This window comes from Chlamydomonas reinhardtii, chromosome 10, assembly GCF_000002595.2.
Source record: "Chlamydomonas reinhardtii strain CC-503 cw92 mt+ chromosome 10, whole genome shotgun sequence".
Lineage (NCBI taxonomy): Eukaryota > Viridiplantae > Chlorophyta > Chlorophyceae > Chlamydomonadales > Chlamydomonadaceae > Chlamydomonas > Chlamydomonas reinhardtii.
Window position 1 is genome coordinate 6550360 of NC_057013.1, and position 22098 is coordinate 6572457.

The 22098-nt window shown below is 61.5% G+C and overlaps 1 protein-coding gene across 1 annotated transcript; it reads left to right on the forward strand.

The window, feature by feature from the left end:
* Window positions 1-766: 766 nt before the first annotated feature.
* CHLRE_10g467200v5 (uncharacterized protein) lies at window positions 767-19228 on the forward strand. The gene is made up of 54 exons (XM_043067273.1): window positions 767-1004; window positions 1109-1256; window positions 1530-1683; window positions 1781-1896; window positions 2074-2270; window positions 2394-2486; window positions 2582-2725; window positions 3452-3633; window positions 3751-4346; window positions 4513-5162; window positions 5259-5648; window positions 5809-5903; window positions 5984-6188; window positions 6369-6740; window positions 6852-7026; window positions 7162-7385; window positions 7489-7608; window positions 7706-7837; window positions 7972-8166; window positions 8289-8409; window positions 8519-8799; window positions 8879-9010; window positions 9101-9178; window positions 9247-9356; window positions 9435-9584; window positions 9668-9979; window positions 10083-10293; window positions 10415-10650; window positions 10752-10886; window positions 11043-11133; window positions 11265-11396; window positions 11527-11723; window positions 11822-11981; window positions 12144-12242; window positions 12403-12690; window positions 12795-13070; window positions 13275-13406; window positions 13550-13660; window positions 13753-13873; window positions 14234-14378; window positions 14484-14675; window positions 14756-14848; window positions 14930-15047; window positions 15184-15393; window positions 15484-15618; window positions 15724-15765; window positions 16104-16247; window positions 16339-16506; window positions 16681-16769; window positions 16882-17079; window positions 17193-17363; window positions 17481-17622; window positions 17834-17938; window positions 18138-19228. The coding sequence occupies exons 1-54, from the start codon at window positions 984-986 to the stop codon at window positions 18450-18452; spliced, it is 9849 nt and encodes a 3282-aa protein (XP_042920670.1). The 5' UTR covers window positions 767-983; the 3' UTR covers window positions 18453-19228.
* The last annotated feature ends 2870 nt before the right edge of the window (window positions 19229-22098 follow it).

The window sequence follows — 22098 nt, forward strand, 5'->3', positions numbered from 1 at the left end:
AGCCCGCCATGCATCCACTCTGAAGCACAAGCACAGCAGGCAACAAATCAATAGAAGGAAATCCTCTAGCCACAACACTACTCACTGCTGCGGCCTACCACATACTGCGCTGTGCTAAGCTTGCCAGCAAGACCGCTGAGGCGCTGACCAGACACCGGCCGGCCTCAGCTTACGGCTCTGGCACAATGCATACCCATTCTCGACTCCATGTACTCCATGCGTGTCACGGGTGGCCACCAGCTACCGTTACGCTCATTGAGACATGCGCATAATGGGAAGCGCCTGGGTTGTGCTTTGCCGGTATCTTGAGGTTTTGGCTCGCAGTGGCAAGGGAGCTTTAGCGCGCGAGAGCGGGTGGCGGTGGCAGGGCCGCTGCCGCAGTGGACCCGCATTGCACCGTCGAAGGCGCCCCCGGCAACGCAGTTTAGAACAGTTTGTTATGGGGTGGGCCAGCGATGACGATTGGCATCCTACCCCTCCTTGTGGCACCTTTCACCAGCAATCAAGCGCCAAACGTGTATCCCCTACGCTGCTGTACCGCATCTCTTTGGCCTTCTGATGGTCCCTCCAACATGACGGCAGCAGCAGCACCAATCTCTGCGGCTGTAGGGCTGGCGGCAGTTGCCGGCGCGTCCAGAAGCTGCGTGTTGAGCCCGGGGAGGCGGCGGAGTTGAGACTGAGGGGGGCCCGAGGGGGCTCTGCGTGGCGATCCCGCATGCGTCGTTCAAGCAAGGACATATGATGGTTTGCGTAACTAAAACTCTGTATGCATGAAGTCCTTCTCCAACAAAACTCTTTCCGCGTGCCTGTACTCAAGAAGCTTACTGTCACCGCTTCTGTTATTACCGAGTGTTGCCTGCTAAGCTCTAATATGACCTGAAATTCCACATACAGTACTGTAATTAGTGTTACCACACTGAAAGGCAGCGACGAGGACCAGGTTGGGCGCGCAAATGCTGCGCAGACAGCCCTAGAATTCAGCCATGAATTCTCAGCTGCTTCTGGTAGGGATTGCTGATGCTTAACAAAGTAATATGCGTATATGAGCTATAATCGATCGAGCTATTGTGGACGTTCCCGCGCTTTGGGCGCCTGTTTCTTACCGCAGGACCTGCAAGCGGCGCTGAGCGCTGCGCTGAGCTCTGGCAGTCAGAGCTCAACGCCGGCGAGCCAGAATGACCCGCTCGTCACAAAATTGCGGCATGGCGTCAGTACGCTGCTCGACGCCTGCGCTGAGGCTAGCCGAAACAGCACAGGTGCGACGTGTGCGTGCAAGCATTTGCAAGCGCTGTGTGGACCAATGCGCTCAAGCGGAAGCATTTATGTATGCAAAAGGAGAAAGAAGCTTCTCGCCTGCATATCACGCACAGCACAAACGGCGGGCGTACCCACGGCCTTGACCACCCCGCGTACACGATGCCCGACCTGGTCGGCCGAACACCAGACAGGTCATACTGTGCATGTGCCCCTTGTTTCTCCGTATTGACGCTGTTGCTGACTCCTTTTCGTTTGAACCCAAAACACAACAGCTGCAGGTGTTAAACAGGACGTCGTGACCGTACTGTCGGTGGCGGAGTTTGTGGTGGAGCGACTGCCCACGGTGTTCAGCGGCCAGGGCAGCCTAGAGGTTGGGCCGGTGCGCAGCCTGCTGGCCCTGCTGCTGGCCGCTGCCCGCCGCTTCAGGTGAGAGCCAAATTCTTGTGCTTTGCACGGCTGCTTGTCGGACGCCAATGCGCGCTTTATGCCAGTTGAATGCATTTACGCCACTGTTTGGCTGCAGGTCCCTGCTGGAGCGCATGGTGTCACTGCTGCTGCGCATTGTGAACCTGGCGCCGGCGGGCATGCGGCGTAGCCTGCTGCTGGACCTGGCGGAGGGCGCCATGGAGCTAATGCTGGGTGAGGACGTGGGGCGCAGGGCAGGGGCGTGTGTACAGGCAGCTGCAGGATGTGTGACTACAGGGGACACGCCGCTAGTCTTGTTGGTCTGCTATACAACATCAGGAATGCAGCGTCAGCCACGGGCATTGTGCATCGCGCCTGTCTCACCGCGATGCTATGATGTTGGGGCTGCAGATGCGGAGCAGCAGCTGGTGGTGCAGGCGCTGGACCAACATGGGGGCTCAGCCTCCCCCAGAGGCGGCGGAGGAACCGTCCTCGGGAGCGCGATCACCGCCTTCGAGGCCCTGCAGGCTCGTTGCGGAGCTATGGGTGAGGAGCCCGAGGCGGCCTGCCTGCTGGAGGTGCAGCTGGACCGCTACGACCGGTGCTTGGTGAGCAAGGGCGGAGTGGACTTAGGCGTAACGGCCCTGCTTCTGGATTTGCGTTTGATTGCTAGGAGAAAGAGCCGGGTTGTGGAATGGGTGAACTTAAAACTGCATGCGTGTTGTTCACAGGCAGCTGCTGAGGCGGCAGCGGCGCTGTTGTCATCGCTGATTGTGTACCGTCCACAGCTAGTGGCGCCGGTGCTACCTAATGCTGTGTTGCAGGTAAGCGGCAAACATCTACCAACCGGACGGGGTGCATATGCATGCGCTCGGCCAATGACTTCAAGACTCCAACCCCCGTTTTGAAATAACCGCAGGTCCTGCTCCAGCTCATCGTGGCTGCCACCCAGTCACCGGGCACCCAGTCACAGTTGGTACTTTGCGCCGCTCACATCGCGGCAGCCGGCGGGGCGGAGGGCTTCTGTGAAGGGCTGCTGCAGGTGGCACTAGTACTCGTGGAGGTGGGTTCCGTACGCCGTCGCCATCTCAGCAGCATTACATATCGTGACACACTCCCCAGGACATGCCGGCGTTCCACCTTGCTGACAACACGGCATCTCGTTATGAAACGTGGGTTTGCAGCTGACGAGGCGAGCTGACACCATATACCGTTGCAAGCAATGTCAAGCGCACCGTCTTGTGTGCGGCCCGTACCTGCTGTTGGTTGTCCTGTACTGTCAAGGTTCCGTCCATACGCCGCCAAGCTTCATACTGTCTCATGCACCTACGCCTGAGCGTTCGGGGAGAGTGGCCAAACAATCAGGGTGATAAGTTTTTGGACTGGCCAGCTTCAACCGCCGGGCAACAACCCCTAACCCACGCACACCACCAAGCAACGCAAACCTCCCTACGACAATTGCCTCGCAATCGCAACCGGAACCCATGTCAACAGAGGGGTGGGCGGGCGGGTAACGAAAGCCTCAAAGTTCCTGCTGCTAACGTAATCAAGGAGCGCTGCAATTCAATGTGAAGTGCACTAAAGCACATCACGACCTTCATGCGCCCCCGCTCACCAACTGCTCCAGGGTGGGCCCCATGCCGGTGTGTTCGTGCCCGTGAGACCTGAAGCCCTGTTTCCTACTCCCTAGCTCTCAACACCTGTTCGCCCGCAACGCGTGCGCTCCACTTCAGAGCCATGTACGCTATGCACGGTAGTCGTCCGCCTTAAATGTATCCTTTGCTCGCAGGCCTGGGGCACGGGTGGGATTGAGCTGCTCGATACGGCCGGCGCGGCCTCGGCGGCTTCTGACGCGTCCGAGGAGCTGCAGGCTGTGACGTCGTCTGTGTGGCACGCAGCTATCAGCACCGCCATGCAGACCTGCTGCAGGGCCCTGGAGAACAGGAGCATTGTAGCGCTGTATGCCGACCGGTAAGCAAAACTTGGCACTCAAGTGCGGCATTGACGTGGTGCTGCGAACATTATATCATGGGGACATGCCCTGACTCCAGCGTCTTGCTGACGGCATACTGTGCCTGTTATGTGCAGGCTGTGCCGACTCTGCCTGCGGCACTGCGCAACGGCTGCCACTGGCGGGTTGCACTCGCCATACCTTGCCAACGTGCATACCGTGCTGGACCTCTGCCCGCATCTGCTGCCTGTGGCGGTGCGGGAAGGCCTGCTCGACGTCCTGCTGCTGCTGCCACATGTGTTGCACCTGCCGGCTGCTGGCGGGCAAGAGCCGAAGGTACCGGCACCGCATGCGCCGCTGGCCGCATCTGTGGAAGCCTTGCGGCTGCAGTGCGCTGAATGGCTGGCAGAGCCACACGTGGCCACAGCGGTTGCGGACCGCGTCGCGGCAGTGCTGCTGCTGCCGCCGGGTGGGATGCTCAGAAAGCCACGCATGCTGCATGGCGGGGGCAGCGGTCGGCAAGTTGGGCAGCCGGATTCAGGCGCGGGTGCTGCGCCGAGTTCCAGGCCAGATCAGGGCCAGGAAGCGCCGGGCCTGGAACGGTCCTTGTCTGCCGACCCAGATCAGGCGACGCTGCCCATCAGGGAGGAGAGCGTGGAGCGACCGACAAAGCGGCTGCGGCGCGTTGGAGGTGGCGGCAAACAGCAGGCGTCTCAGGCGGCGACCAACAAATGTGAGTAATTCGGGATACTTGCTTGGCCGCTGTGCTTGGCGTGCAGGATTGCCAAGCTAGCATGTATAGTACCCGACATTCCCCACGTCCACACGATGTGCATGCTGTGTGATGCGGCGTACCGACTCACTGCCGCGTCATGTGTTGCGTTCCCTGCTGCCTGCAGTCGGAAACTTGCAGGACATGTTTGCCAGCCAGCACGCCATTAAGCAGCGGGCGCTGGCGGAGGCGCGGAGCACCAGGGATGGCGGCACGCAGCTCGCCGCACATGCAGTGGCCGCAGACTCAGCCAGCGGTGGCAACACAGGCGACAGGAGGGCAGCTGCAGATGACCTTTGTGGTGTACTAGATCACGACATGGTCCAAGGCCCGGCAGGCGGTGCGGTGGCTGCGGCAGCGGCTGCGGTGGTTCAGCTTGTGGCGGTGCCCTCGGTACGACTGCCTGGCTGCGACCTGCAATCCAGGCTTGAGCTGCTGGGGCGCTTTGGTGCAGAGCTGCTGCCGCTGGCAGGCCCCGAGCTGCTTCTGCTTGCCATGCAGTCTGCCGTGGAGCTCGTACGGCAGGCGTGCAGCGCGCCAGGCGCCGCCACCGGCAACACACCGAGCGCAGCGCCCACATGCGACCCCTCAGCACTGACAGTCCCGCAGAAGCTGCAGGCGGCAGTGTACCGGACCAGCTGTGTGCTAGTGCTGGCGGTGCTGAGGGCGCTGCCGGAGCTGGACGTGGGCATGGACCTGGGCGGCCCCGCTGCTGTCACCGGGCCGTGGGCGGTCGCGTGGAGCGGCGGCATGCAGTCGCTGATGGACATGGTGCTGGTGAGTAGGGGCCTGATACGTGTCGGCGGCTGATGCCCCTGTGCCGCATGCGCACAATTACGCGTGCGGTGCTTACGTGCGCCCTGCCATCTACAGGCTTTGGTGCAGCCGTTGCCGGAGGCCCTGTCTTTGGTGCCCGCGAGCCAGCCTTCTTTTGAGGAAGTGGCTGTGGCTTCAGCAGGCGTATTCCTGCGCACTGCACTTTGCACCGCGGGCTGTTGCCTTGCAGCAGCAGTGCTGCCACCAGCCCGGCATCCACCGTCTCGCAGCGAGGGCCTGCTGATTGCGTCGTCGTCACAGTGCACGGGGTTGGAGAAGAGCCTGAAGCGCTTGTTTGCAGCCATGGGCAGTGGCGGTGTCGGCGAAGGTGGTCCGGCGAGTGCCGAGTTCCTAGCCAGCAAGGGCACCGACGGGTCGCAGGTACACGTAGCTGGAGATGGGCGGCGACTGGTGGCGGCTGTGCTGGGAGCATTTGGGCGGACCCTCGTAAGTGACGTGCAAGCGACCCGGAGGCGGTCCACAGTCATCTGACGGTATTGGTATCTTGTGCTCGGGCTATCTTGTGTTTAATCTCTTCGTTGCGCTGCATAGATGTGGTTTTGATAGCAATTTAGCAAATCTGATTTCCTCTCCTGACGTGCCCCAGGTCATGTGTCAGCTGCCGATCGGCATGATACTGCCTGTGATGGACGTCACGGACCAACCGAGCCCAGACCGGAAGGTGGTCTTCAACGGTGACAGGTACGGGACGTGCTGCATCGGGGGATGCCGCATGCTTGTGGTAGAAAAACTCCAATTCTGGTGCTATGTTTTCATTGCAGGATGGGCGGACCAGACGGCATTGCTGCGGCCATGCTGGACGAGTTCGCAGGGGCGCTTCAGCGTGCACGCTCAGGGCAGGCGAGCACCAAGGTCCCCGAGGCTCCGGGTTTCGGTGCGGAAGCTGCCCTGGCTGGCGGGCTGCAGGTGGCCGCGGGGCTGCTGGCGTCTAGCCAGGCCTCCCACGTTGCTTGTGCTGCCCGGAAGGTGCGCCAGCTGTGAACCAGGGCAATGGCATGGCAGCCATTATAGCGTAGCGTGTGGTGCCGCTGACAATGTTTCCAGTACGTGCTCCGTCTCGTGTTCCAGTCAGCCTCGTGGCTGGTTCATGCACTTGTTTCCTGTGAAGCCTCGTGCACATGCTCACAAGCCCGCGTCCATGTGCAGGCAGTGGTACTGGGTCTGAGGCAGGTGTTGGGGGGCATGCGTCAAGTAATCCGGGAGCTGGCACAGCATTCAAGCAGCTCAGATCTGCATCCCGGCACCCGGTCAGCTGCGGTGGCGCTGTCCGCAGCCGCTGCCTGCCTGCCGCATCTGCCAGATGAGCTCTGGCTGGCCTTGGACTCGCTGCCAGCCGCGGACAGATCAGGGGCCGGAGCGGAAATGGAGCCATGCGGCAGTGGCCAGCCAGCCTGGCCACCGCTCACCAGCGTTTTAAAGCTGGTTGAGCCATGGCTTGGACATGGGGGCGCAGAAGCTGCAGGTGCCAGCTGTCGTGCGCCCGCCATCGTACAAGTGGCGATGCTGTCTGCGCTGCGGGTAAGGAAAGCGCGCTCAAACGCATGAAAACGTATGTGCTCCACAACTGCGAACCCCATGCAAGCGTGATGGAACCATGAGGCTCTGACACCGAGGTGCTGTACGGCGCAGGACGTGGTGCATGCGTGCCCAGCCAGCTGTGCAGCCAACATCGGCGCAACACTAGCCCAGGCAGTGTTCGCGGCTCTCCGGTCGCCACATGGCGTGGTCCGGGCAGCCGGCACGTCGCTTCTCCTGGTCTGCCTGCGCCCCGACACGTCAGCCGAGATTTTTATGTCCTCGGCAGGTGAGCACAGCGTGGGTGGGGTCCATCCGTCCCGCATCAGGGTACCGTATCTAACTCAGCGGTTTTACACCAGTGTGTGTACTATCGCTTGCATGTGCATGGCGCACGAGCAATGCATGGCGCTCTAATTTGCAGGCTCGACACCCAACACTGCAGCCCGGGACGTGCTGTCGCGCCTGCACGGCATCATGAGCGAGCTGCGGTCTGACGCCGCCGCCATCCGCTGCAGCCTGCTGTTCTCAGCGGTGGGGCTGCTGGCGGACGACCGCGAGGCGCGGCTGCCCGGGATGACGTGGCGGGACAGCGCCCCGCAGCTGCTGCTCATGGTGCTGGGCTGCTTGGGGGCCGAGGACCAGCAGGTGAGTTGGCGATGCGCACACAGGCAGCGTAGTCTGCTGCGTACCCACCCGTTAGCCATGCCTTGTCCTAAACCTGCCGGCGTATTATGTTTCACGTTTACAGGTCCGAGCCGCGGCGTCGTCAGCACTGGGTGTCCTAACTGCCTCGCTGGACCTGTCCGCCCAGCAGCTGCTGCTGGAGGGGCCGCACGCAACCATGGTGCTCAACACGCTGGGCTGCTCGGTGGGTGACGCTTAGGAGAAAAGCGTGCCGGCCGCGCTGTGGAAAGATTGCCGCGTATCAAACCGAAGATAACCTATTGTGCAATCCTGACTTGCAGGTGCTGACGTCGCCTCGCCTGCTGCCCGAGCTGTGTCGCCTTCTGAATGCAACGGACGCGCAGCTGGTTCGGGCCATTGTTCCGCATGCCATTGGGCCGCTCTGCTGCTCAAACCGCTTGGATGAGCTGCGGGTGCGTGCGTGCCAGTATGGTCCTGTAACTTGCTGTAGGGTATCATTCATAGCCGGCGTGAGGACGCATCCACCAAGTCCCCCAAAACATTGCCTACATGCCCCTGACTCTCTTCCTCTTGGCGGCACGCGCAGGAGCTGGCCCGACGCCTGGATCTGCCCCCTGCTGAAATGTTCACACTGCACGCACATCACGCCTACGCCTACGCCTTCTGGAAGGAGCCGGCTGCCTTTGACGCCTTTATGGAGCGGGTGGAGCGCGAGGTCTTGGAGCGCGGGCATGGCGACGTGGTGGGGCGCCTCAGCATGGCGCGCATGCTCACCAAACAGGTAGGGTGCACGCGTGTGTGGGCAGGTGGGAGTTGCACATTGTGCCATGTGTTGCAGCATGGGGACCGAACATTGTGTTCATTACATGGTGGTGCAACGCAGCCGCATCACTGCACCCGCAGACCATCATCATGGCCGGGGAGCCGTCCGACTCGTGGCATGTGACGGGCAGCCTTGAGCCGCCGGCCGGGCTGCACGAGCGCATTGAAGTGTTCATGCGCGCCATTGCCGCGGAGTCCCGAGGTATGCTGGTGGGACTCACCTCGGGTGCAACCCTATACCTATATTTTCGTTTCATGCGGTATCCCGTCCGCCCTCGCCTGATTCCCGGCATCCCTCGCCGGGCTTGCAGAGATGGAGACGGATGACTTCGTGCAAGAGCTGCTGCTAGGCGAAGTTGCAGCAGGCCTGTTCGAGCTGTTTGGAAAACAGCTGGCCCAGATGCCGGGATCATCTGGTGCGATCTCCGGTCCTCCCACGAGCGCTAGGCCGGAGGGCCCGGGCGGCGCGCCGATGTCGCCCGGGCGTGCCAGGCATCACCATGCAGTTCACCACCAGGCGCACCTGCTGGGCTCTGACGTGCACCACCACCGCGCCTCGGCCGTCGAGAGTGTAGACGCGGAGGCACTGCAGGTGCGCGGTGTATGGTGATCTGCTGTCGTTACGTGACATTGGATGCCGAGCTCAAGGTGACACGTCCTCAATTGCACAGGCACTGCGGTCGCTGTGTGTGCTGGTGCTGATGCTGGGCAAACACCTGCCCGGCCATGTGCCGCCAGTCATGGTGCTGCTCACTGCGGCCGTGAGCCGCGCCATAACGTCATCCATGGAGCTACAACTGCAGGTCAGGCGGCCTTTGGGCATGTGCCAGATACCCAGCTTGCATGTGCCAGCTCAAGTAGATTAACCCTCTGCGACCGACTTTGGCATGCAGAGCCTTGCTGGGTGGCGCGTTTTCCTGCGATGCCTGGCCGCCACTGCGCCCTCTCTCCTGGAGCGCGTCGCCGTGCAAGTAAGTGTGCATAGCCATACGTTACACATGGATGCGCCTGTCCTAAGCACCTTCTGCCTTGCACGCAGGCCTCTGTAGTGCTGCTACCGCTGCTCCAGAGCCCCTGCACTGAGGTTTCGACATCGGCTGCGGGCGTGCTGACGCTGCTGGTTGTGGACAACAAAGAGCGCGTGCGCAAGTGAGATACAGCGCCAACATGTATCTTTGTTGTGGACCTGTGTCCTGCAGGTGACACTGTCATTGTGTATGCGCGCAGGGCGCTGAGCCGCATGCCGCCGCTGCCCGCCGAGGTGCCGGGTTTGGAGCAGGTGGCGCAGGTGTTGCAGGAGGAGCTGCAGCTGGCGGACCGCCGCAAGCGCCTGGCGCAGCTGGCCGACTCGTTGCAGCACGACAGCCTGGAAGTGCGGTGAGGATGGCGTTTACGCAAGTCGCGGTTGTTCGCATGTTGCTCTTACGCCGTTCCACCGCGTGCTGTGCACATGCTGGCAGGCACGTGGCTCTGGGTGAGCTGCGTTTCTTCCTGACCGACCAGCGCGCCTTCATGTGCGAGCTGGTGCAGCGCGGCTGCAGCGGCCGCACCGCAGTGGGCGCAGGCATGTCGCCGGAGTCGTCACGGGCGGTGACGACAGCTGGCACGACTCAGAAGCTGGGCAAGCGGGCGGCTGGAGCGGCCGGGATCAAGAGCCAAAGCAGTGCGGGGGCGGCTGCAGATGCCGCGCTGCTCGCGCAGCTCCTCAGTGCGTTGCTGCGCTGCTGCGAGAACACCGTACGCACTCGGCTGGGCAAGGATATCCGCATCAGGTGGGGCGGCTACACCGTGGCAGCGTGGCAAAGCACTACGTTGCACATGCATCTTTAGCGCTTCCATGTTGATTTCCTTACAATCCCCGCATGTGCGCTGCAGGTGTGGCGAGTGCCTGGGCCTTCTTGGGGCCTTGGACCCGGCGCGTGTGGCAGTGGAGCGCCGCGCCCCGCCCGACCTGGTGGACCAGGACCAGGAGAGGGGCGTAGCGGGCGGCGACAAGGGCGGTGGCTCGGAGGCCACTGGGGCGCTGGCCAGGAGCAACGGCGGGGGTGGGCAGTACGCGCTGGAGGTGTCACTGGTGGAGAACCTGGTGCGTGGCAGCAAAGACGAGGAAGAGGACGCGGGCATGAGCCAAAGGCGTAAGCCCTAAGCGTCATGTTTCTGACTACTGGTGATGTATCGATTCACCTAGCCGACATGCCCCCGCGCAGGTACGGGTCATGGAGACTACGGGCGACCTGACGGTCTACCGTTTCACGTCGTATGCGCTCCAGTGCCTGCTGCAGCACTACACGGGCGGGTCAAACGATGGGGGCGTGGCGCGCATCACGTCGGGTGCAGCTGCTGCAGGCGGCCGGCCCGGCGCAGCGTCCCCCGAGCCCGAAGGGCTGTACTGGGAGATTCGGCCAGACATTAGGCCTCTTGTGAAGCCCTATCTCACTACGAGGTGCGAAATCATAAGCAGTCATAAGCGGAATGAATGACATGGGGTACGTCCGGCGTGCGCCCTGATGCTGCCTCCGCCGCCTCCTTGCCGGCTCCCTGCAGGTACACGCTGGAGGACGTGGGCCGCGGCGGCCGGCCCGAGGTGGACTCCTGGCTGGTCGGCAACCCGCTGTTCAACTCGCCCAAGAGGCCTAGCTATCGGCGCTGGATGACGCTTTGGATCCGCGCCATGCTCCGGTGAGGTGGGGATCGGCGTGGATGCCTGTGTTAGCAGTGCATTGATGCGGTACCGTACATGTACAGCAATTTTCTGACTACCGTACATGTACAGCAATTTGCTGACTACATTGCTTTACTGACTGCCCATGTGCCTGGTGCGTGTACTTGCCGCAGTTTCGCGGTGGGCCCTCACCAGGCGGCGTTCAACGCCATGATGCCGGTGATGCGGCAGGACCTGCCGCTCATGACCTTCATGCTACCACAGGTGGGAGCGGAGGGAACGCGGAGGTGCGCACACATACTCCTGCGCCGTCATGCAACCCAACACAACCACCCGTCCCCAAGGAGCTATTGCCCTGAGCCAATCGCGCTTGCCATGCCGTGGGCCGGTTGCAGGTGGTGCATGCCGTGCTGGTGAGCGGCAACGCCACCGCCACGGAGGCTGTGCGGCGCGAGGTGGTGGCGGTGCTGCAGGCAGGTGCAGCGGGGCCGTCAGAGGCGGACGGCCAGTTGGAGCTGTACCTTCAGGTGGGGGTGGGGCGGGGAGGTGGGACACGGCCACGAGTGCTGGTGCTTGTCCAAATGTCTGCTTATAGGACTCGGGCTCCAATCATGCCAGCGCGTTCTGTAATGCTTCGTTGTCTGCATCGTCCCACAGGCGCTGTTCGGGCTGCTCGATGTGCTGGGGCGCTGGGTCAAGGACGCCTGGCAGGCGGCCGGCGCCTCAGGCAGCACTCAGGTGGCAGCCCAGGCGCCCGGGGGTGACAACATCAGCGAGCTGCCGGCTCGGGCGCAGCACGTGCGCGCCTTCATCGAGAGCATTCCAATGGAGACCCTGGCACGTGCGGCTTCCAGGTGCGCATTGCTATTTATCTGCATTTGAACTGCTGCTAGGGTCCCCATCGGCATTCTGCAGCGAAGGATTTAAGTCGTGCGCCTGCAATGGCGTGCAGGTGCGGTGCGCACGCGCGGGCGGTCCAGACATTTGAGACGCACATGAGGTCAGAGGCCATCAAGGCGCATGCCGCCAGCCAGTCCAAATCCGCAACCAGCGGTGGCCTCAACCCGGCGGCTGACGTCAGCCGGCCCCAGTACAAGGCGCTGAACGCAGACGTGAGTCGCGACAGTAGCGATACCGCCCGCCAGCTGTGCGCGACGTCACCATGATGCCTGAGGCACGAGGACATGATCTGGGGAGGATCACATTAAATGCAAGCAACAAACACGCCGTGCACGGCTGACGTCGGCATTGCATTGCCTCTTTACTACGTGTAGGTATCGTTCCTGCTTGAGGCGTACGGTCAGCTGGGAGAGCCAGATGGGCTGGCGGGCCTGTGCGCCATGCGGCCCAGCGGCCTGAGCGAGGCCGACCAAGTGAGAGGTGTCGTTTACGATTTGACACAGGCAGCTTTCACGTTTTTTAATGTTCTTCACTCTCTCCTCTGTAAACACATCGATCACGCTAGGTTGAGCTGTTCTGCCGCAAGATTCTCGAAACTATACCTCGTGTTTGCCCTGGTGTCCATCCCTACAGGTCCTGGTAGCCGAGCGCGCTGGGCAGTGGGGCGACGCCATGGCGCTGTACGAGTCAGCCATGCGCAGAGAAGCCCCCGCAGCCGAGGAGCCAAACGCCAGCGCGTTCGGCGCAGCAGGGGCGGCCCTCGGGGTGCTAGGCAGAAGCAGCTCGGCCGGGGCAGCTGCGCCGAGGCAAGGGGGCCACCGGGTGCCTGGCGCTGATGGCGACGACAGCGCCAGCAGCGGGGCACTGAGCACCTCGCAGGCGGGCTACATGCGCTGCCTGCTCGCCATGGGACACACCCAGGTACGAGCCCGAGCAGGGGTCAACGACGCCACAGATGGGGGGCTCAGGCCGCCAGTGGGCTGTGCGAGAATAAGGAAGCACCGTGCCCTGGGTACTCCTTGCAGGCGGTGTTGTCGTCGGTGGACGGGCTCCTGGCCCGTGGCATGTGCACGCCGTCAGCGGCAAAGCATTTTGCTGCATTGGGCGTGGCCGCTTCATGGCGCCTGGGCCGCTGGTCCCTCCTGCGCGGGTACCTCCACGCCGCGGAGCTGGCTGGTCCAGAGCCTGGGGAGCAGTGCGAGCACCTGCTGCTACCGGGCGCGACCCTGCCGGGCAGCACCGCCCTGAGCGCGGGCGACCAGTGGGAGTTGGACATAGGCCACCTGCTGGACACATTGCAGGTTAGGGGGTTGACAGGCCATAACGTGCCTGTCAAGAAAAACGCGAAGTCGACACAGTAACGCCATGCTGGCGCGCCATCACCAGCGCGGATCACGCAGCAGCCACCTACGCCGATTTCCGTACCGTTTACGTTTGCAGATGCATTGTTGTTCAGCGGAGCCCCATATGACCTCTGACCCTGCCGCCTTCGCGTGCCTCTGCAGCGCGGTAACTGGGCTCGTGTGCGCGATCTGCTGGAGGGCTACCGAGAAGAGAGCATGGCGGTGCTGCCGGCACTGGCGCAGGAGAGCTATGTGCGCGCTTACCCACACATGGTCCGGCTGCACATGATGCAGGTGGGAGCAACACTCGCGTGCAGCCTGCTGCTGCGTGTGACACAACATGTGCTTTCGCTACGCGCTGTACAGTTCAAACCACCGGTATAGGTGCTATTCCACAAAAGCTGCCGGTGCTGCCGTTGCCGTTGCCGCTGCTGCAGGAGCTGTCCGACGTCTTGTCTTTGCTGGACCCCAGCTGCGGCTGGACCGGCCTCAGCGCCAACGAACGGGCGCGGCGGCTCCGATGGCCAGATCGCATGTCGTCCACACAGGTGCGGCAGGGATACACTGCTGCCGAGCACCGTGGGCTCGTCTCACCTATGGTGTTGTGCTGACGGTACATACGTGCATGGGCCCTCCAAAGGCCTCGCTGCCCACCCAGGAGCCACTCCTGAGCTTCCGCCGCCAGCTGTCTGCGCTCATGGGCGACCGCGAGGCCGAGGCAGCGGCCTGGCTAGCCACTGCAAAGCTGTGCCGCGCAAACGGTGGGTGCATTGGGGGCTACCGTGTCCACCTCACACTTTGACACAGCTGCAGTTCTAAAAAACGTTATTGGTTACGATGTGACCAGCCGAGCTGGATCCCAAGCAACCTGGCAAAAACCGATCCAAGGGGATCATCACCAGATAGGGTCTGCCTACTAGCCATGCCACCTCCATTCACCTGGACATTCACCCGAACTACTTGCCGACAGAGGCGTGCAGTCAAAGAGGAGATTTGACTAAGTCGACCAAAGTCCAAACTTCATTCAGACTGGCGTTTCAATGCCTGGAAATCCGGGGGTTTACCCAGTTCTGTTCTGCACACACAAATACGTCTGGCTGTTGCTTGTAATGCACCGTCAGGCCACCTGGATGCGGCTACCAGTGCAGTGCTGGAAGCCGCCACCCGCGGGGTCGGTGCGGCGGCAGCGCTCGAGTCTGCAAAGCTGCTGCGGGCTCGCGACCTGCACCATCGCGCAGCCAGCGAGCTGCAGTCCGCCATCCATGAGTGAGTACGGGACTCCTGAGCTGCCGCGTGGGGGCTTCCTGGACTGAAATGGCCTGTGCCCGTGATGTGCCTGACCCAGTTCACCCGTGCTATTGATAAATACAGGCTGTCGTCCGCACAAGCTGCGGTGTCCCCAGCTGCGGCAGAGTCACGCCGCATGCTGGCGCGACTGAAGCTTTGCCTTGCGCGCTGGTCGGCCGGACAGGGCGGCTGCGCCCCCGCGGAGCTGCGGCGGCTGTTTGACGAGGCGCTGGATTCCGACCGCGCGTGGGACAAACCGCACTTCCACTACGCTAGGTGAGTACTGCGCGGTAGGCGCTGCATGTCAGCTCCATGTTGCGCAACTGCACAAGCTGTATTCGCGCCTGGCCACGCAGGTACCTGGACCAAATCTACCAGGATGCCCGGCGCCGCCAGACAGGCCTGGGAGGCAAACCTATGGCCAACGCTGGCAGAAGCGCCGGAGAAAGGTGGGGCCGTGAAATCTACCTACCAGATATAGGGCATGTCCTAGTGTTAGCTTCGTTCCGATGTACTGCATTCCCTTGCAGGTTTGGTGGCCGCGTGAAGATTATGATCGGGGACGAGCGGCAGTACTACGAGTACCTGCCAGACGTGCTGCGGCACTATGGCGAGGCCATTACCAAGGGCCAGAAGCATGTCATGCAGGTGGGTCCGCCGAGTGGGATGTCCCTGCGCTCGTTATGTTGCCCTGGATGCCGTGGATCACGATACTGGCAGCGGACGGTTGTCTGGTTTAGCAAATGCGTACGCGTAGCATACAACAATCATGTATTTTTTGCAGGCGCTGCCACGTATGCTGACGCTGTACTGCGAGCACGGAAGCGACCAACTGGCCCGTGGCACCAACCAGCCACGCACCAGCAAGGAGAACCGCGCCGCTACCGAGGTGCTGAACACCATGAAGCAGCTGGCAGCCACAGCCATTGCGCCGCCCAAGTGGCTGGTGGCGCTGCCGCAGCTCATCTCGCGGATCGCCCACGCCAACAAGGAGGTACGTTCGTAGAGGGGCGGTCTTTCCCATGTGTTGTCATGCCCTGGCTCCATGCGTCCACGTTCCCTTTCTGGCATTATGCTTGCACAGGTCAGCGAGGTCATCCGCATCGTGCTGGTGCGGCTGGGCGAGGCGTTTCCACACCAGGTGCTGTGGTCGGCAGCGGCCGTGACCCGCAGTGCCGTGCCTAAGCGGCGGGATGCGGCGGCTGAAGTAATGAAGCTGGTGAGGCTGCTGGGGCCAGCAGGAGGCAGGGGCGCGCGTGCTGATGCCCAGGGCATGTGCCGCATTGGCGCATAACTACGTATACCTCGTGCCTTTGTCCTAAAGGTTTCAAATCAAGGGCGGCGGACGAGCAACAGCTACTTGCTGGTAAGTTGCCGCTGTCGTGTGGCTGCTGCCCATGCCCGGCTTTTGAACATATGTGGCGGCACTGGCGTCGATATCAAAAGCGTACCGTATTCACAATGACACTGCCGATGTAAACCGCTTGTTGCGTTGTCCCTACGTCGAACCAGGCTTCCGGCGCATGCAGTCATGTACCCCGTGCGCCATCATTACCGCACAACGTTTCCCACGCAACTCATGGTGTGCAATGTAGTGTTTTGCCCCGCGCCTCCACGCTTCCGTTCGCGATCTTCAATTACCGTTTTCCTGGGTGTGAGCTCATTACGGCATGAACGGCGCATGCTTCGAACCCACACTTGCAGACGGTGCTGGAGCAGTTTAACTCGCTGTCTGAGCAGCTAATCCGGCTCTGCCACTGGCAGCCGCAGCAGCAACGCAACCGCATCGTGACCACTGCTTCCGCTCACCGGGACTTTGAGCACCTGGTCCGCCTGTTGCCATGCGAGGTGAGGCTGGCAGTACAGTCTCAAACAAATATGGTAGAGTGCCACAAAGTGTGCATACCGCTCACATGGCGGGTTTTTGCCTGTTATGCAGGTCATGGTGCCCAACCAGGAGCAGTTCCGCGCCCCATTGCCGCCAGCGGCAGCCGGCAGCCGCATGGCTGCCGAGCACCCTGCGGGCGGCAGCAGTGGTGGCGCCGGCGTTGGCTTAATCAAGATCTCGGCGCTGAAGGACGAGCTGCAGATCATGCAGAGCTTGATGGTGCGGTGCGGGAGAAGGCTGTGGACAGTCCGGATGGTATGGGATGTGTACTGCCCCATGGGTCTGTCCTGCAAGTCAGCTCAGTATCTGCATTGCCTGCCTGCCACCGCGGGACTGTCCTGTGTGTTCCAAAGTGCGGATGCTTGTGTTTCGCATACCCCATGCTGTCTGCAGAAGCCCAAGAAGCTGACGTTTGTGGGCAGCGACGGGCTGGACTACTCGTTCCTAGCCAAGCCAAAGGATGATTTGCGCAAGGATTATCGGTGGGTGCCTCAATCGCATTCGTCGTTGCTGTCCGGTTGTCCTGACCACCCACGGCTGGCGCTGACGAGACCGCAACCCCCGTGAGGCGTAAACCGGTGCTTGTCCATGCAGGCTCATGGACTTTGCCGGGCTTCTGAACGCACTGTTTGCCAGCGACGCCGCGTCCCGGCGTCGTGGCCTGCGCATCCGTACCTATGCGGTGGTGGCACTGACTGAGGACTGCGGCATCCTGCAATGGGTGGACGGCCTGACGCCGTTTAAGGGCGCGCTGGAGGACCTGTACATCAGCGAGCGCGTTTACGCCAAGAAGTACGTACATGCCCGTGTGAATGCCAAGACACATATACTTTATCCAAGATCCGCTTTGTGCGCTTGCCCCATGCTCACACTGTATCCTTCTGCCCGCCGAATTTGCGACCCAGGGAATGGCAGGTGTGGATCAAGAAGTTGTGGGACAGCTGGACAGAGCCTGCCAACAAGTCCAAGCTGCTATCCAACGTCCTGGCCCGCCTGCCGCCGCGCATGCATCGCTGGCTGCTCAACAAATACCCCGAGCCCGCCACCTGGCTCAGCGCTCGCAACAACTTCACCAGGTGTGCAGCGCCCTGTGTGTGGGTATGACCCCTGGGAGATGAGCATACTGTTTTCATGTGCGTGCTATCAATAGTGCCTCAAACCTGCAGTCGCTGCGCGTGCTGATGCCACCACAGAACCAATGCCGTGTGGTGTATGGTGGGCCACATGCTGGGTCTGGGGGACCGGCACGGCGAGAACATCCTGCTGGATACCACTTGTGGCGACACGGTGCATGTGGACTTCGGCTGCCTGTTTGACAAAGGACTCACGCTCGAGGTGAGTCTATCCCTGCCTCCCTGGCCATTGCAACAGCAAGACGCAATCCCTGCTATGCAATAATAGAGCCCTGGACATGCATGTACATGAGCCTTATAGATGTCTGGTTGGCAACCTGCGGCCATACCTGTCTTTCTTCACGGCAGCATACAATGTGACTTGGCTGTAAGTACCTTCACTGCATGTGCAATACAATGTGGTATGCCCGCAGGTACCAGAGATGGTGCCGTTTCGTCTGACGCAGAACGTCATTGATGGCTTTGGCATCACTGGCGTGGAGGGCGTTTTCCGCCGCTGCTCTGAAACCACACTGCAGGTGAGCGCACTGCACTGCGCACACTGTTATCATTGGGTATTAAGATGGTTGGAAAGTGTACCGGACAGGTGAAGCAGTCATCAAACATGCCTGCGGAACGCAAAATGGCAAAACATTGATGGCTCATTGCTGTTCACTCACCACTCTGCTGTGTGTCACGTCCATGCGGCCCTCTCCGCTGCCTACTGGGCGTCCTCAGGTCCTACGTCAGCACCGGGACACACTGATGACGTGTGCAGAGACGTTCCTGCATGACCCTCTGGTGGAGTGGGCCGCACGGGGCCAGGGGCAGGGGCAACGCCCACAGGACGGCGGTCTCGGGGAGGCAGAGAATCCAGCGGCTAAAGATGCTCTCGCAACCATTGAGGGAAGGCTCACGGGCACCCTGCTGGGCGTGCAGAGCATTCCCACGCTGCAGCTAAGCTGCGAGGGCCAGGCCGCTCGGCTAATATCTGAGGCCAGTGATAAGGAGAACCTTGGTCGCATGTATGTGTGGTGGATGCCATGGATGTAAAAGCCACAAGTGTGTGGTACGCCATACATACCAAAGGACATCTTGTGTGAGCTACTGTAGTGGCTGGCGTTTAGGCCTTGTGCCGGATGATAGGACACTGAAGGCGTCCCTCCTGAAGCATGATGGGGCTCAGCAAGAAATTTGCAACGTATTTGCAATCAGTTGGCTTTACCTTACCTTGATAGTGTGGCACTCGCAGTTTGCGCAGTCTTGAGTTTGGTGCAAATGCGCACGCATGCAGCAACGGACAGGGATGTTCCTGGGGGGCCTACAACCCCCCCTGAAGTACTGTGCCCGGGGGCCTAAGCCCACAAAGTAAAGTTGGGAGGCTTAGCTCACCTGTAAGGAGAGCAAATAGGTAGTAACATCTTGGGGCTGGCGTATGCAGGGCCGCAGGGCGATGAAGTGATGCTTATAGTGAATGACGGTGGCAATGTGAGGGTATATGGAGTTTATGAAGCTGGCAGACCTGTACTTTGTTCAGCACTATAATACCATAGAGCTCTTATGCAGTTCTGGTTATCGTCACATGTACTAGGCGTAGAGCAGACGAATTGTTGCTTCACGTGGCTCAGGCGTGGCTCTGTGGAAACATGGCGAGTGCGGGAGGGCTTTGGATGCCCCAGGTCGGCTAGGCAGTTACAGTCTTGCAACTGGCAAGGGTCAGCTGTAAACTTGCATGGCTGTGGTTATGAACTGGTTGTGTGGCATGCAGAAGTCAGCATGGGTGAACATGTTGTAGTTATGTGTGTTTGTGTGTGTAAGTATGATACAGTTTCCATGGGTGCCGCCTTGCACCTTGCAATTGAGAACCAAGACAACTTGCAGTAGCGAGGCACACCAGGGTCACGCTGCCGTCATCATGTGCACCTTTTGCCCAGAGCGCACACCTGCTCTGGAGTCCACCAGAGATCATGCACAAACCCTGGACCAAATCCACCAGTGACCTCAGCAGGGTCATTTCGGGCCAGGACATCGCACGGCCCAGCAGGTCCACCTCTAGGCAAGCACTATCACCATGCTTACCCACGACAAGGGGTGTCTTCGTACAGCTGGAAAATGGACTGAGAAACTAGCGGGGGCCTAGTGCCCGGGGCAACACGGCCGCCCTCCAGACTGGTTGACAGGCGAACCCGGCCATAGGCAGGGTGGACGCCCTTCACACACATGTCTTGCCTATCAGGTGGTTCGGGCTGCAAACCCCCGCAGGTCTTCCGCCCGCACCTCTCAACTAACCAACACTCTCCCTTGGGCCAAAACGCCCAACTGCTAACCGCCGACCGCACCCAACAACACTGAAGGCACCGCCGCACAGCCACGCACAGGGAGGTCTGGGAGTTAGCTCCCCCTCAACGGAAGCACCATCTTTAGTACTGCAGAACCCTGCTAAGTTACCCAGTAACAAATGCCCCATGGCTGACCCGTTGTTCCGGGTACTCCCTGCCCATCACAGGTATGCTGACTATGGTGCCGCAGCGACTTGCCCTGTCCTTGACAGAACCCTTCTACAGGCCGTAGCCTTTACATGATGCCCAGCGCCATGTGGCAGGCCTTGAACTTGGCCTCGGGCAGCTCCTTGGTCAGCACGTCCGCAGCCATCAGCTCAGTCAGGCAGACAGATGGGGTAGCAAGCGACGCTGAGCGCGCTCTGGCTGTCACTCCAAACGGTGATGGCGCCGCCGCCCATGCCCAGGTGGGCGGGCACCTTGCGCAGCCACCGAGCCTTATGGGTGGCTGCCGCTGCGGCCTGATACTCAGACTTAATAGCGGAGGCAGCGGTGGTGCGCTGCAGGCTGCTGCTCCAGCTGACCGCTGCACCCGGCAACCTAAAGGCGTACGCAGTCTGGGAGCGGCGGGTCACGGGGTCTCCGAACCAGTCCGCATCACAGTAGCGCTGGGGGTTGTCGTCATCGAGACCTACGCCGCGGCTGTTGACGCTGCTGCTGCTGCTGCCGGCGCTGGTGGCGAAGCACAGGCCCATGTCGAGTGTACGATAGGTAGCGCAGCACGCCCTGCGCCAGGCCCAAGTGCTCCTTGGCGAGAGCTGCCATCTGCCGCGCGAGCAGGCTCACCGTGTAGGCGATGCCTGGCGTGTTGCTGGTGGCCAGGTAGTTCAGCGCGCCGACCAGCGAGCGGTAGGGGCCACGGTCAGCCAGCGCAGGCTTCACCGAGTCCGCCGGCACCAGAGGGAGCGAGCGCGGCTAGGTGACAGCAAGGGCAAACCGCTGCAGCAGCTTCACGCTGCCGGTGCTGGAGTTCCACTGAATCTCAATCCCCAGATAGGTGCTGGCCTCGCCCAGGTCCCGTACCTGATATCAGGAGCTGATGGCGGCCTTGGCCGCCGCCAGCTGCCCTAGGCAGCCGGCAGCAATCAGCAGGTGATCCACGTGAAGCACCAGATAGACGGGCTCAGCCGTGTCATGCCGTGCAAACAGTGCTTAGTACGCAGTGGACGCTGCGAAGCCCAGCTTCCCGCTGAGCGCGTGATACCAGCAGCGCGGCGCCTGCTTCAGCCCGTAAACGGACTTCAGCAGGTGGCAGGCCAGTGGCGCACCTTGCTGCTAGCACCGCCAGCGCCGCCGCTGCTGTTGCTGGCGGCGCTGCTGCCGCCGTTGCTGCCGCTGGACTCAAAGCCCTTGGCAAGCTGCATCCAAGCTCTTCATCCAGCGCCGCGTTCAGGAAGGCCGTGTCGAAGTCCAGCTGGTGAAGGTACAGACTGCGCAGTGCTGCCAAGCCGCTGACAGTGCGCAGGACGCTGAAGATGAGGAGCTTGCCACCACCGGGGCGCAGGGCTTGCAGCTGCGCTATCATCTCCTTCAGCGCTGAGCCACGCTGGTCGTGGGCGAGACCAGTGGCGATGTCCAGCACCGTCCTGTGACAAATTAGCGCGCGCCACCACGGCCCGTGTCAGGCATGGGGCCGCAGACGTCGGAGTGCGCTGACACCAGTGGCTGCAGAGGCGCGCTGTCCCTGCTGCGGGGAAAGTCCGAAAGGCTGCCTTGGCCTTGATGCACGTGCTGCACAGATGAGCTGATGCCTGCTTGACGGCAGCTTGGTCAACATCAGCACCGGCGACCATGGGCAATAGCTGCATCAGCGAAGACCAGCTTAGATGGCCAAGCTTGCGATGCAGCCAGTGTGCAACAGAGAGTTCAGCCACCAACACGCCGGAGCTGCTGCCGGCGCCGCCGCCACCCGAGGACGCGGCAGTGCTGCGGCTGCTGTTAGAGATTGCGGAGGGGCTGCTGCTGCTGCTGCTGCTGCTGGGTACGCTGCTGGAGCCCTGGGGCCCAGCGGCGGCTGTGGTGTTGCTGCCGCTGGTGTTGCTGCCGCTGGCGGCAGCACCGCTGCCACCCAAAGGTGCACCGCGGCCGCCGCCAGCCGCCGGCGGCACCATAGTGGGCGCCGCCAAGACGACATACAGAAGCTCAGTGGACAAGCATTACCCTTGGGATTTTATGTGCGGGCGCGGGTGACTGCGTAGGAGGACACAGTCATCTTGCAGCATGCAAGCTATGTTCCAGCGACACTATCTTAGCACTGCTTGCTAATAGCACGCGCACTGACAGCAGGGAGACTTGGGCATCTGGCACGTACAGCACGCCTGTCACGTCAAACAGCGGTGTCCCAGAGAGCATCCAAAAAG